Source organism: Indicator indicator, chromosome 7 (assembly GCF_027791375.1).
Source record: "Indicator indicator isolate 239-I01 chromosome 7, UM_Iind_1.1, whole genome shotgun sequence".
Taxonomy (NCBI): Eukaryota; Metazoa; Chordata; class Aves; order Piciformes; family Indicatoridae; genus Indicator; species Indicator indicator.
Window position 1 is genome coordinate 5,346,315 of NC_072016.1, and position 12,520 is coordinate 5,358,834.

General features: G+C 38.8%; 1 protein-coding gene across 1 annotated transcript in view; it reads right to left on the reverse strand.

Moving 5' to 3' along the window:
• Nucleotides 1–12,520, reverse strand: part of ATRNL1 (attractin like 1) — a 538,433-nt gene that overhangs the window by 439,985 nt on the left and 85,928 nt on the right. Inside the window, exons 10-11 of the mRNA XM_054382173.1 lie at nucleotides 10,847–11,001; nucleotides 423–507 (exon numbers count right to left, since the gene is read on the reverse strand). Of these exons, the coding sequence (XP_054238148.1) occupies nucleotides 423–507; nucleotides 10,847–11,001 (240 nt within the window). The remainder of the gene's footprint in view (nucleotides 1–422; nucleotides 508–10,846; nucleotides 11,002–12,520) is intronic.

Here is a 12,520-nt window from a genome sequence, read left to right on the forward strand (position 1 = left end):
AAAAACTTGCCTTTTTTCCCATGAAAATTTTAGTTACACGGCTTTGATTTTTATGATTGTCAGAGAACGAGGAATTATAGCATGCTTGAAAAAGAAGATTTCTCCTGCCACATCCAAGTGAGGATTCAAGTTGGGACTGAAATTCAAATTCATTATAGTTCCCAATAGGAATGAAACACCTCAGTACAGCAGCAGGTTGATATAAAATGCCATTGAACAGATTCCACAGCATATCAGATGAATGATTAGCTGTGCTGATTACCTTAGACAAGCAAAGCCTCTAAAAAGCACTGCTTTTCATGTTGATAAATTACATTAGTTGTATGGCATTGAATCATACCCCACATAGATATAATTTCTGTCACAGGTTTTTTTCCACTCAGAAAAGCAGCCAGGAAAATTTAAAAAGACAATTTATTTACCCATTGCTGACAACAGCAGTGTGACCAAATCTGTTGACGTCGCGGTATAGATTGGGTTTGGGTAAAATCTTCCATTCATCACAAGCTGAAAGACCAAGGAAAAGCATATGAAAACATATAAAAGAGTTTTCAGCAAAATATATGCAAAAGGGATTTTAGCAGACACTCTTATAGTATTTTAACTACTTTATTTGCCCTCCCTTCCCAAAAGGAACAGCGCAGGTAACCCCTGCTGTCTCCACTCTAGAAACAGACCATCTCTACACCTCCTCTTCCTAGCATGCTTTCATCACCCATTGGTCTCAAACTCTGAAACAAAACTTGTCTGACATGATTAAAACCACTCTTAACATTAGTTTCTAGAGTGGTTTTTTTTCTTAAATTCATAGAATCACCCAGGTTGGAAGAGACCTCCAAGATCATCCAGTCCAACCTATCACCCAGCCCTATCCAATCAACCAGACCATGGCTCCAAGTGTCTCATCCAGTCTTCTCTTTAACATCTCCAGGGACAGCAACTCCACCACCTCCCTGGGCAGTCCATTTCAATGGCAAATCTCTCTCTCTGTGAAGAACTTCCTTCTAATATCCAGCGTAGACCTCCCCTGGCACAACTTGAGACTGTGTCCCCTCATTCTGCTGCTGGTTGCCTGGGAGAAGAGACCAACCCCCACCTGGCTACAACCTCCCTTCAGGTAGCTGTAGACAGCAATGAGGTCTCCCCTGAGCCTCCTCTTCTCCAGGCTAAACACCCCCAGCTCCCTCAGCCTCTCCTCACAGGGTTTGTGTTCCAGGCCCCTCACCAGCTTCATTGCCCTTCTCTGGACACATTCCAGTACCTCAACATCTCTCTTGAGTTGAGAAGCCCAGAACTGGACACAGTACTCAAGGTGTGGCCTGACCAGTGCTGAGTACAGGGGAAGAATAACCTCCCTTGTCCTGCTGGCTACACTATTCCTGATCCAGGGCAGGATGCCATTGGCTCTCCTGGCTGCCTGGGCACACTGCTGGCTCATGTTCAGCCTACTAATTGTTCTGCAAAATCCACACGATGTGACAGACTTTTTTTTTTTTTTTTCTCCCTGTTGGCACTACCAGAAAGCTAATCTGTGTTTTCCTACTCCTAATAATCAGCTTTCTTCTGCTGTTTAAATATCTTTAGTCAAATTTCCTAAGATCCTTCTAGAGTCTTTATCTGCAGTGATATGCATTTAGCACAGTGTATCACAGATCAGTGATATACACACTATCAGGCTTTAACCCACACTCTGTTAATGCCATTGTGCCATTTTTGGTCCTTCCTTTTGTGTATTTTTAATTAGGCTTTAATTAGGTAGATCCCCATTTTGAATGCATCACTGATGGGTTTTTCTGGAGGAAGAATTAATATGCACAGATATTCTTTTACACTTCTAAAAATTGCAGGACTTGAGCAGGCTTCATTCCCTAGTTTTGAAAAGCTGTATTTGCATTGCTCAAGAATAAATCAACAGGTACTCCTTTCAGATGCATTTGTTGAGTAGGTGCTCCAAGGACCTGTCAGCAGCACTTCTCTATCACATTTATCACGGCCAAAGCACAAACACCTCCCTTTATTATGCAGTTCTTTGCCTTCACAGCCCATTTCAACACCCACAATGACAACCACTGTAATCATTGTCAGCAAGTGATCAGTAATATTGCCCTAATGTTACACACTCTCAAATTAGCCAAAGGACCTCAATTCCTGTGTTTTTCATGGAACTTTGATAACAGAGAACTTATTTCTTTTCATAAGTGCTTTAAGATAAACTACCACTCCTCCAGCTGTGCAGCCCATCTCATTATCCCCTTATTTACAGCAAGTTTGCTGACACTAAGCTGTGTGATGCAGCAGACAAGCTGGAGAGAAGGGATGCCATCCAGAAAGACCTTGTCAGGCTGGAGAAGTGGGTCCATGACAACCCCATGAGGTTCAACAAGACCAAATGCGAGGTCCTACATCTGGGTTGGGGCAATCCCAAGCATCAATATAGGCTGGGCAGCAGCTGGCTTGAGAGCAGCCCTGAAGAAAGGGACTTGGGGGTGCTGGTGGATGAAAAGCTCAACATGAGCCCCCAGTGTGCACTTGCAAGAAAGCCCAGAAAGCAAATCACATCCTAGGCTGGATCAAGAGCAGCATGGTCGAGGGAGGTGATTCTCCCCCTCTGCTCCACTCTGGTGAGACCCCACCTGGAGTACTGCATCCAGTTCTGGAGTCCCTATTACAAAACCTTAAAGGCATATCACCATGACAGCACGTTTCAAGAACGTCTGCTTATGGTTAAAAAAGTTGAAAATATAATAATATTAATAATAATAATAATAATAAGTAGTAGTAGTAGTAATTGATGCTGTTAGTATCTATTATTACTATAAATTACATATATAAATGTATAAATATGTTTAATTATATGAAATAATAAATTATCTAATAATGTTATTATAATAACTAATAATTAGTATTAGGAATTGATGTTGTTAGTATTTATTATTATAAATTACATACATAAAATATATAAAAATATATAGATATAAGGAATAATCTATAATACATTATCTAATAATAGTTGTTGTTATTATTATTATTCTACAATAAAATCCAAACACCCCTCTTCCCTCCCTAGCTTAACACAACAAAAGTGGATATTAAGAAATTCAAGAGGTACAATTTGTCCTCCAGGATGGTGTCAGCGAGAGCCTAGGTCACTCTAACTGCTAGCTAGACAAGTCCTGTTCTCATTCTCACTGGCAGAACAGTTCAGCTCTGCTAGTGCTGCTCTTCTCAAACTACTAATGCAGAAAACTATTCACAGTATCACTTTGTCCTGGACACAGCAACCTGTTAGCACACGATGCTGAAAGCAAGGTCACAGAAGGGGGGCTTGGCACAGGAGGGAGAGCAGGACAGCGTGGCTACAGGCAAAACCACAGTAATACACCACTGGGCTGATCTAGGCTTCCACAGAATCACAGCCTGAGCCCATAAAGTTGAGACTGGGGCTGTGACAGACAAATCAATCACATCCTTTTGTAAACTGGAAACAGAAACTGAAAGCACATTATTACCAGGGTAACACAGAGAGTCATCCTTTCAACAGCAGGTTTAGACTGAATGAACATGGATGTTTGAAGAATAAGAAAGTATAGTAAGTTTAATTTGCTGCCTTACAGGATAAATGCATTCTCTAAATCTTACCTCCTGAACTCCTACCTTCTGTCACTACCATTGCTAACATTATTGCCATCTTTCACAATTGTGTTGTTTGGGGGGGGTTTAATTTTCTTCACTTAACAAGAATGAGGGAAGCACATACGTGTCCGACAGATGTTGTTCCTGAAACAGTTTCAACAGAGGAGACCGCAGCACTAGGGCACCAATTAATTACTTACAATCACAAGCTTCAGATGAAGGTGTGAGGAGTATTGAATATAAAAGTTGTGTATTCGCCATAACACAGCATAAGGCTGGCATGTGATGTCTCCATGGTGTTTGAATAAGGTAAGGAATTCAGGCTAAGAGCAACATTATTTATTGGAAATAGCATTTTTACTAAAATGCTAAACCCAGACGACAAAAATCTTGATGTTAAACTTTCAAATCAAGTCCTTGCTGCTCCAAGTCATTGCACATTAACACAACATGTACCACAGTGCTCAGACGTCTTTGGTGGTAAAAGGAAGCTGGTTTTAAAAACCCACAATAAATTTTCATCTGGCGTCAGTAGAGCACCACACATTATTTGTTGTATTTCTACAAACACGTATACAAATAGATAATATTTCCAGAAATTTATTTAAGAACAAGAGGGATTTAATGCCAAAGGGAAGCTGTAAAATGATAATAAAAGCTGGTTCCGAGATAAGAAACCCTTGAGGGCTGGAGATATAATAATTCCTTTCTCGATGATGGTATTTGTCAAACTGGCAGCTCTTTTCAATCGAGTACAAGGCAAAAAAAGGAGAGGGAAGCAGGTTACAAATAGCCTTCTCTCTTATCTCCTCCTAGCCTTCTCAATGACTACTGAACACTGAACAAAGCATTCTGCAAGAATAACACTTTTGCTCAGCTTTAGCCCAGCTTTTACTCTCTGTACAGATTGGTTCATTAAAAAAAAGAGTTAACCAGTTGATTTTTGGTGGGTTTTGGTAAAGAATCAAATAGAATTTGTCCCTCTGTCATCTTCAAACTTCTTTTGAGCATTTCAAAGTACCCAAATTTTCAGACTCACTGTACAGTTCCAAGAAAAAAGTGGCAAACAGCAGAGGCAGTGTGATTTTCGACGTTGTTTATTGATATTACAGCCTTCTGTGCATTTTATCTGTTGTATTAAGTCTAATAAGGATGTAAGCTGTAAGGAGTAAAGAATAAAATACTTCTCTCTGTAAAATCTTATGCATTCTTAAGGTATTATACAGAGAGGAACTAAAGATATGGGGTTGGTTGCATTTACTGTTGTCTCTGTATGTATTTGGGTATAATATATAGCAAGCACTTTGAAGCATACAGTGCTCTCAGTAAAAAGAGTTACTAAGCAGATGAAGGAGTGGTACTGTTCATTCCAAACTGATTAGCAGAACTCTCAGTCACTGACAAGGACAAGGAGGAATACAGGGGTTTTTCTTTCTGTTAGTAAGGTTTCTACTTCAAGAACAAGTTGTACTACACTGTATCATTGTAAGAAAAAGAGTCATATTCCTCCCTAGAATCATAGAATCAACCAGGTTGGAAGAGACCTCCAAGATCATCCAGCCCAACCTATCACCCAGTCCTAAGCAATCAACTAGACCATGGCACCAAGTGCCTCATCCAGTCTACTCTTGAACGTCTCCAGTGATGGCGACTCCACCACCTCCCTGGGCAGCCCGTTCCAATGGGCAATCTCTCTCTCCGTGAAGAACTTCCTCCTAATATCCAGCCTATGCCTCCCCTGACACAAATTGAGTTACCAGAAGAAACAGAAGTGGCTCTGAGAAGGAATTGACCAGTCACACAAAGTCATGATGAAACATGGACCAGATTTGAGGCGATCCAGCTCATGCTGGCAGAGGAAAAACCCCAGCTGAATTTTGCACAGGGTAGAGCACACTCCAGGGTCCACACTCCAAGACAGGTCTCAAGACTCTGTCCAGTAAACTGTATCCTTCTCACCTACATCCTGCTGGTAATACTGCATTACTGGTATCAGAGAGAATGACCAAGACATTTTACAGAGAAGTTGCAACAGTAAGGAAAATTTCACAACTGCACAACTCAGATGGGAATCTAAGCTATCTGTAAGAGACAGAGACACAAAGGAGGTGTCCCTAAGAATTCACTGGGGACCATTAAGGCTCCGCTGATGAGATCACTAAAAATGCAATCAGTTACATCAATACAAAGGTACTGTAAGAGCATACACAGTAAAGCAAAAGGAATATGCTGTTGTACATAGTATATATTATACTAATATAATGTATTCATACATTACTGGAACTTCTCCCAGTATGATTTTACAGAAAGGTAACAACCACATTTCTAATTAATGTTGCCACATCAGTAGAAGACACAAACATCAGATTTACTTCAAAATATTTACCTGAGATCAGATTTACCAAAAAGTGGCTAAAGGACAAAACAGGGGAAGTAGAGTCCTAGGTTATCCTGAAAGTCCTTCTCTGAGTGACTTTTGAGACATATAGCTGAACATACCATTAAAAATCTGTTTAGGAGTGGAGTTCAGTATAAAGTTTGCACTTATTGTTCACATCAGATTTTGAACAATTATACTTGAACTTTAGGGCAGAACTGAAGCAGAAGCATGTTGACACAGCTCCATTAAATTCAAGTCTGAACTATGTTCATGAAGCTGTTTCAAAAATTATACCAGTATCCAGTTGTCTCCAGTTAAAGTTTTGATTTACAAAAGTCTGAGAGAACTGGAACTCTACCAGCCGTTATTTTAAAGGTAATTAGTCTCCTCTTCCTTCATCTGATTTATTAAATGTATTATAGATGTCTCAATTATTTCCAACAAGTAGATGGACTGTAAGAATTACCCTAAAACATTTATAACTCACTCCCAAATCTACAAAACTATAAAAGAGAACATCAAGGAACTGAAATAGCTGTAAATATTATAGAAGCTCAGATGAAAAACTCTAAGCTTTGAACAGAAACAAAGCTTATTTACACCTCATCTTCCTTTCCCTCCCCAACCCTGCAATGTCCCAATATTGTACTCAAGACTGAACAGAGAGCACCATGCCTGGCCAGAGTTTGCAGATGGAACTCTAAGTGATATTCTCATTGTTCCCTAGAAAGAATGGAAATGGTTCATACTTCAAAATATTATAAAAGGAAAAAGACTTATTTTATACAATTTAATACTATTGAGAGTAATGATCCAAGATATAGGAGCAACAGGTTCATTTCCTACCCAATGGCAGGCATTTAAACCCACAGATTTTAACCTCTGAGGAAAGTGCACTGAGTGTTCAAGCTAGGTAACTCTTTACTACTCCAAGTTAATGCTGTTCCAATGAACCAGGGGGGGAGGGAGGTAAGGAAAAGGAAAAGCCACACCAAAATTTAATATTGCTAGAAATAGGGAGGAAAAGTCGTTAGGACAGTCTCTAAAAATGTGCAAGCACTGTTCCATACTTTACTTCCAGGATCACATTTGTATTTCTGCACTGGCAGGCCAGCTTAGCGACAACCTACTTCTAGCTTTGGAGCTATGCTTTATGGAAAGGTACAAGAAGCTACCTACTTTCTTTACATTATCAAATCATTGCTCAATTTGAAAGTATTTAAACAGCTCTGAAATGCCAATGTATTGGCACACATCTGCAGCCCAGCCATACATACTAAGCAGAATCCAAGATGAGATTATGCTGGCATGCTCTCCTTACACGTTGTACAAACAGTGCTGAAATACTGCTGCCACTAGGAGAAAGCTGCATGGAAGTAGAATCATAGAATGGTCTGGGTTGGAAGAGACCTCCAAAGGTCATCTAGTCCAACCCCCTCTGCAGTCAGCAGGGACATCCTCAACTAGATCAGGTTTCCCAGAGCCATGAGAAGCCCCACTTTGAATATCTCCAGGTACGGGGCCCAAACCACCTCATGGGCAACCTGTTGCAGTGTTCCACCATGCTCATGGTAAAGAATCTGTTCCTAACATCCAATCTAAATCTGCTTTTCTCTAGTTTGAAGCCATTCCCCCTCATTCTATCACTACAGACCTTTGTAAACAGTCTCTCTCCATGGTAGCTGCCATGATCAAACAAATTTGGTTTGGCTCTTATAGAGGTCTCCTGTCAGTTCTTCTCTGTACAGTTCTAGTGTATCCAGGTATCTTAGTAATTGGCATATATATATATTTAAAAAAAAAAAAAAAAGGACAGAGACTGAATACTTCATACACTGAAACTACAGGAACTGAGGAACATCTCCAGACCTCTGAAATTTCATTTTTAACAAATATATTCAGATGCAACTAGCATTTAAAATGACTGAATTGTGCTCTTGGCTCACGACACTCAGATTTAACTGTCCAAACTTCTGCTTGCAGACTAAGTTTAGTACCCAGAGCGCAAAGACTGATGCCAGAAAAGAAGAAAAAGACCAAAACAAAATAACCCTCTCGTAAGCTTGGTAAAATTAATTGCTCTCTGGAGGTACTTATCTCCTACCATTAACCAGAGGAGAGTCTGGATTACCGAATTGTATTAGAAACTAATCTTTCAGACAGCTAAATTTAACTGAGATGAATCCCTCCAAATACTTATTGCACATTAATATGAAAAACAGTTAGTGTTTTCATGGACAGTAAAAAGCTGAAGTAATGTATCCATAAGACTATGCCACATATAATAAGAGATATCATCAGAAGCACTCTATAGCCCAACTTGAACAGAAATAGTATAGGCTCTATCTCCAGGATACAGCTGGTTTACAGACAGCACCCATTTTTTACAAGACAGAGCATAATGCTTCATCACTTACAGTGTATCTAGGAAACATGATGCTGATAGCATCACTTATTTTTTTCTTCCAAGTAGTGTCCAAAAATTCGTGATATGAAGGGAAATTAAATTCTGAAATATACTTGCTCTGTAATTATTTAATTCTTAGGAAAAAATACACATTTACTCTTTTCTGGAAAAGTATGTCTTTAATGTGTGCTGTGAGATGGCATTTTTAATTTTGGTGAAATGAATCATACAGAAAATTAAGTCCAAATCAACTCAATCGTCATAGCTTTCAATTTTTTTAAAGAGTATTTACTGCATCATTTTCTTTTGTACTTCATCAGTTTTATAACACAGGGAGAATGTGACTTGCAGGAAGATATGAATGCCATATAAAACATTGCAATCAACTAGGGGGGAAAAATATTGCTTCATCTAAAAAGAAAAAACAAACAGACAAACAAAAAAACAGCTTACAACATTATGAAGTAGAATAAAAACTCCCTGTGTGTGAAAATCAGAAAGTTACACTTATCCAGATCCTGGGACTCACACTGTTTATTCTCAAGTGCACACTCTACAAATAAATGGAGACCAATAAGTAATATTATGCACTACAATGAGGAGGGAGCTCTGTTTCATTAAAAATTGAAGTCAGCTGTAAATTGAAGCAAGAATGAAATCAATGGCACACACTATCAGATGCCTACAAGAAGCTACACAGTATGTAATACAGGGATACAGTTGAAAAAATTCCACTGTTCTGAAAAGCCATTATTCACAGGCTCAGTGAAACTGGCAGGAAATAAAACATGCATGTTCCGTGTATTTAGTTTTCTGATTATTTCAATATGAAAGCAAACACATTGCACTGATATCTATACAAAAAGCCATAAAAAAAGCCATCAGCCAGTCTTGTAATCAGCTGATAAAGGCTTGCCAAAAATAGATCCAGGCATTATCCACAGGCTATTCTCAACAGGATCATGCACATTTCTCAGACTGCTCCGACACATTTCCTATTTTTTACTTCCCAGGACAAGTGGCTTTTTAGCCCAAATATGACCTGTTTATATTGCAGCCCATACATAAAACATGAAAACGAACATTAGGGAAGAGAAAAGGTATTTATGGTAAGAACAGCAGTGGCAGTAAACAAGACAGGAAACAGATTATAGACTCATTAAATTCTCTTAGATTTACAGCCTCCACAATCCTATTGGGAGGCTTTTCCATAACTGCACAGCTCTAATGGCTAGAACCATTCTACTGGCTGAAAGCTTACACCCAGGTAGTCTCATCTCGAGACTGTCTTTTACCTTAAACAGTTTCCCTCCAGAGTGCATTCTTATCATATATTTATAAGCAGCAATCTTTCCTGCTCTCAGCCACTCTTGTGCAAAATTAAATCTACCACAGTCTCCTAAAGACTCCTCGTGCTTCAGTCAGCCTTAATACCACTTGTGGATTTTTCTTCAACGCATGTTGCCAAAATACTACAAAAAAAATCCAGGGCCTGGGGAGCAGCACCCATACATCTTTTCATTAGGAGTGCAGAGGCCACTTCCACAGCCACATGCCATTCCTGACTCACACAGAAGCCACTGTCATGCTATTGTCGTTTCCTTCAGTATGGAGGAGAAAATTCTTATTGTTTCCTAACTTGTACCTTGTTCCATTAAACATGATCTCTGATCAACCTGATCTGGTGTGAGGTGTCCCTGCCCATGGCAGGGAGGGTTGGAACTGGATGATCCTTGAGGTCCCTTCCAACCTTGACAATTCTATCTCATGCTGACTATCATTTCCAGTCATTTCATTCACCCTGAATGACAGACCAGCATCTCCTCAATCCACTGTCAGCACAGTTTTGTGAGGTTCTTTTGTTGCTACTAACTTCTGCTTTTGAATTCAGGTAACTGGGAATAAAGACTCTATTTTGACCTTTGTAGTGCATACTAGCATGCTTTGGTGCTTCAGAAATTTTTTTTTTTTTTTTAGCACCGTCTGTCATTAAGTCTATCATAGAATAGTCTGGGTTGGAAGGGACCTCCAAAGGACATTTAGTCTAACCTCCTCTGCAGCAAGCAGTGGCATCCTCAACTAGGTCAGGTTTCCCAGAACCCTGTCGAGCCTCATCTTCTGTCCCATGAAACTAAGAACACTTTCACAACACCAAAATGCACCAACTCTTGCACTTCATTTAGCAACATAACCACTATTCATATTATAAGACAGTATTCGGCACATTTTTTTAACCTGATCATTTTAGCTATTACCTTTGGTCCCATAAATCAGAAACTTCAGACTATTACAGAACAAAAGCCTGGGTTTACATTTATAATGCAATTCATAAATAAACCAAAAGTGCTTGGGATCAAGATGTTAAAGAATCCTGTTAGCTGGACTTCAGAAAGCAACACTGTGGTATTTAAAACTCAGATACATACCTATATCATATGCCAGAAAATCAGCAGAAAAACACTTTGCACCATTACTCAGGGAAGTATCATTATGAGTGTTTCCTCCAAAAATGAGCATAGCTCCATTGATTATGACAGCTGAATGAAGATATCTTGCAAAACCACTCTCTTTCAAAATAGTCCTACAAAATATAAAAACAAATTCATACATACTAACGTGGAAAATTGCAAACATACCCCAAAAAAATATGCATTAGAACAATATAATATAGAAGGCAGACATGAAAGTAAAGCAATTACTTACTACTCTGATGAGATGTATTCAGATTATTTCTGGGATTTTTTTTTTTTTCATGTTACAAATAATATTCATCACTCATTTAAAATGTTCTGGCTTTTTTGATTACAAGAAGTATGCCAAATCACCTGACTGAAATAAAGTGCATCATGTTCACATTCATAAGTGATTAAAGATAAGGTAAATTTTACTTGAAACTGACTGAAAACTCATTTGTACCCTTATTTCCTATTCTTATATATCCTTAGCCACATTGGTTTGGGGTTTGGTTTTTGTTGTTTTGGGAGTTTTTTCTTTGTTGGTGTTGTTGCTGGTGGGTTTTGTTTGGTTTTGGTGAGTTTTTTCCCTCAAGGAATGTAATAAAAAATTCTTTAGAAGGCTAAAAGAGTCTTTAGATCACCCAAAGTACTGAAAAAAAGGAAAAGTTTTCTTTATTTATCAATTCAACACTCAGGCTTGGAAAAGAAAAGGCAGAGGTCTTTCTAGGTAGGATGAAAAACACTTGCACTGCTTCATAAATATATTCAGGCTGGCAAACTCAAACATACCGAATCTCAGCACCAAAAAAACAGCCTAGTCCACACAGATTGAATCTTTTATCTCCCTCCATTCATTTTATCCTGTGCCTGTGTGGTCTGCTTTCTGCTAGACTAATAACATGGGCCCAACAGTAGCCAAGAGCTATCAGTGCCACAGTTTTAAAGTGGCAGGTGTGGAACTAGTAAAAAGAACAGCATACAAACTTGATTCAATCACAGCAAACAAATCTTACCAAGGGAGAGAGTAACCATTTGTGGGACTTGCCAGCTTGAATTAGTTAAGTAGACTAGCTGTAGATGTGTTTGTGAAGAGCTGATTAGATCACCGGTACAGAATATTATTTACATTCCCATTGTAACCTTTTAGTTCTCTCACAAGTCTCATGTTTCCAAGTTCACTCTCACTTTGCTGCATGCTGCTCACATCTACAATTAAACTGCTTTGTCATTAGTTTCCTGTAACAAACATACTGATTTGACAGTCTTCCAACTGAATAATTCTGTCTCTCTCAAGTCACACTGATGACATTTGTTTAATATTTTTGCATCATCATAAGTGTAAAGTGTGTCTCGTTGCTTTGGCATAAATGATGTAAATCAATCAAGAATCAAGATGGGTTTTTAAGTGTTAAGAGGCTGTATGTTTAAACAAGCTGAGAGGAAGGCATTAAGTTATCATCATATCATTTAAATAGATGCCCCCTACCTCTAGAAAGTAACAAAGCAAATACCAGACTTCACATGAGATATTTTTTTTTTTAACTGCTTTAAAATATGATAATTCCTTCAAGTCACCAGCATACCCACTGATTTGCTTCTGGTTTTAACCCTTTTTGTCTAAGTGACTTGCATTTTGGTTGTGTA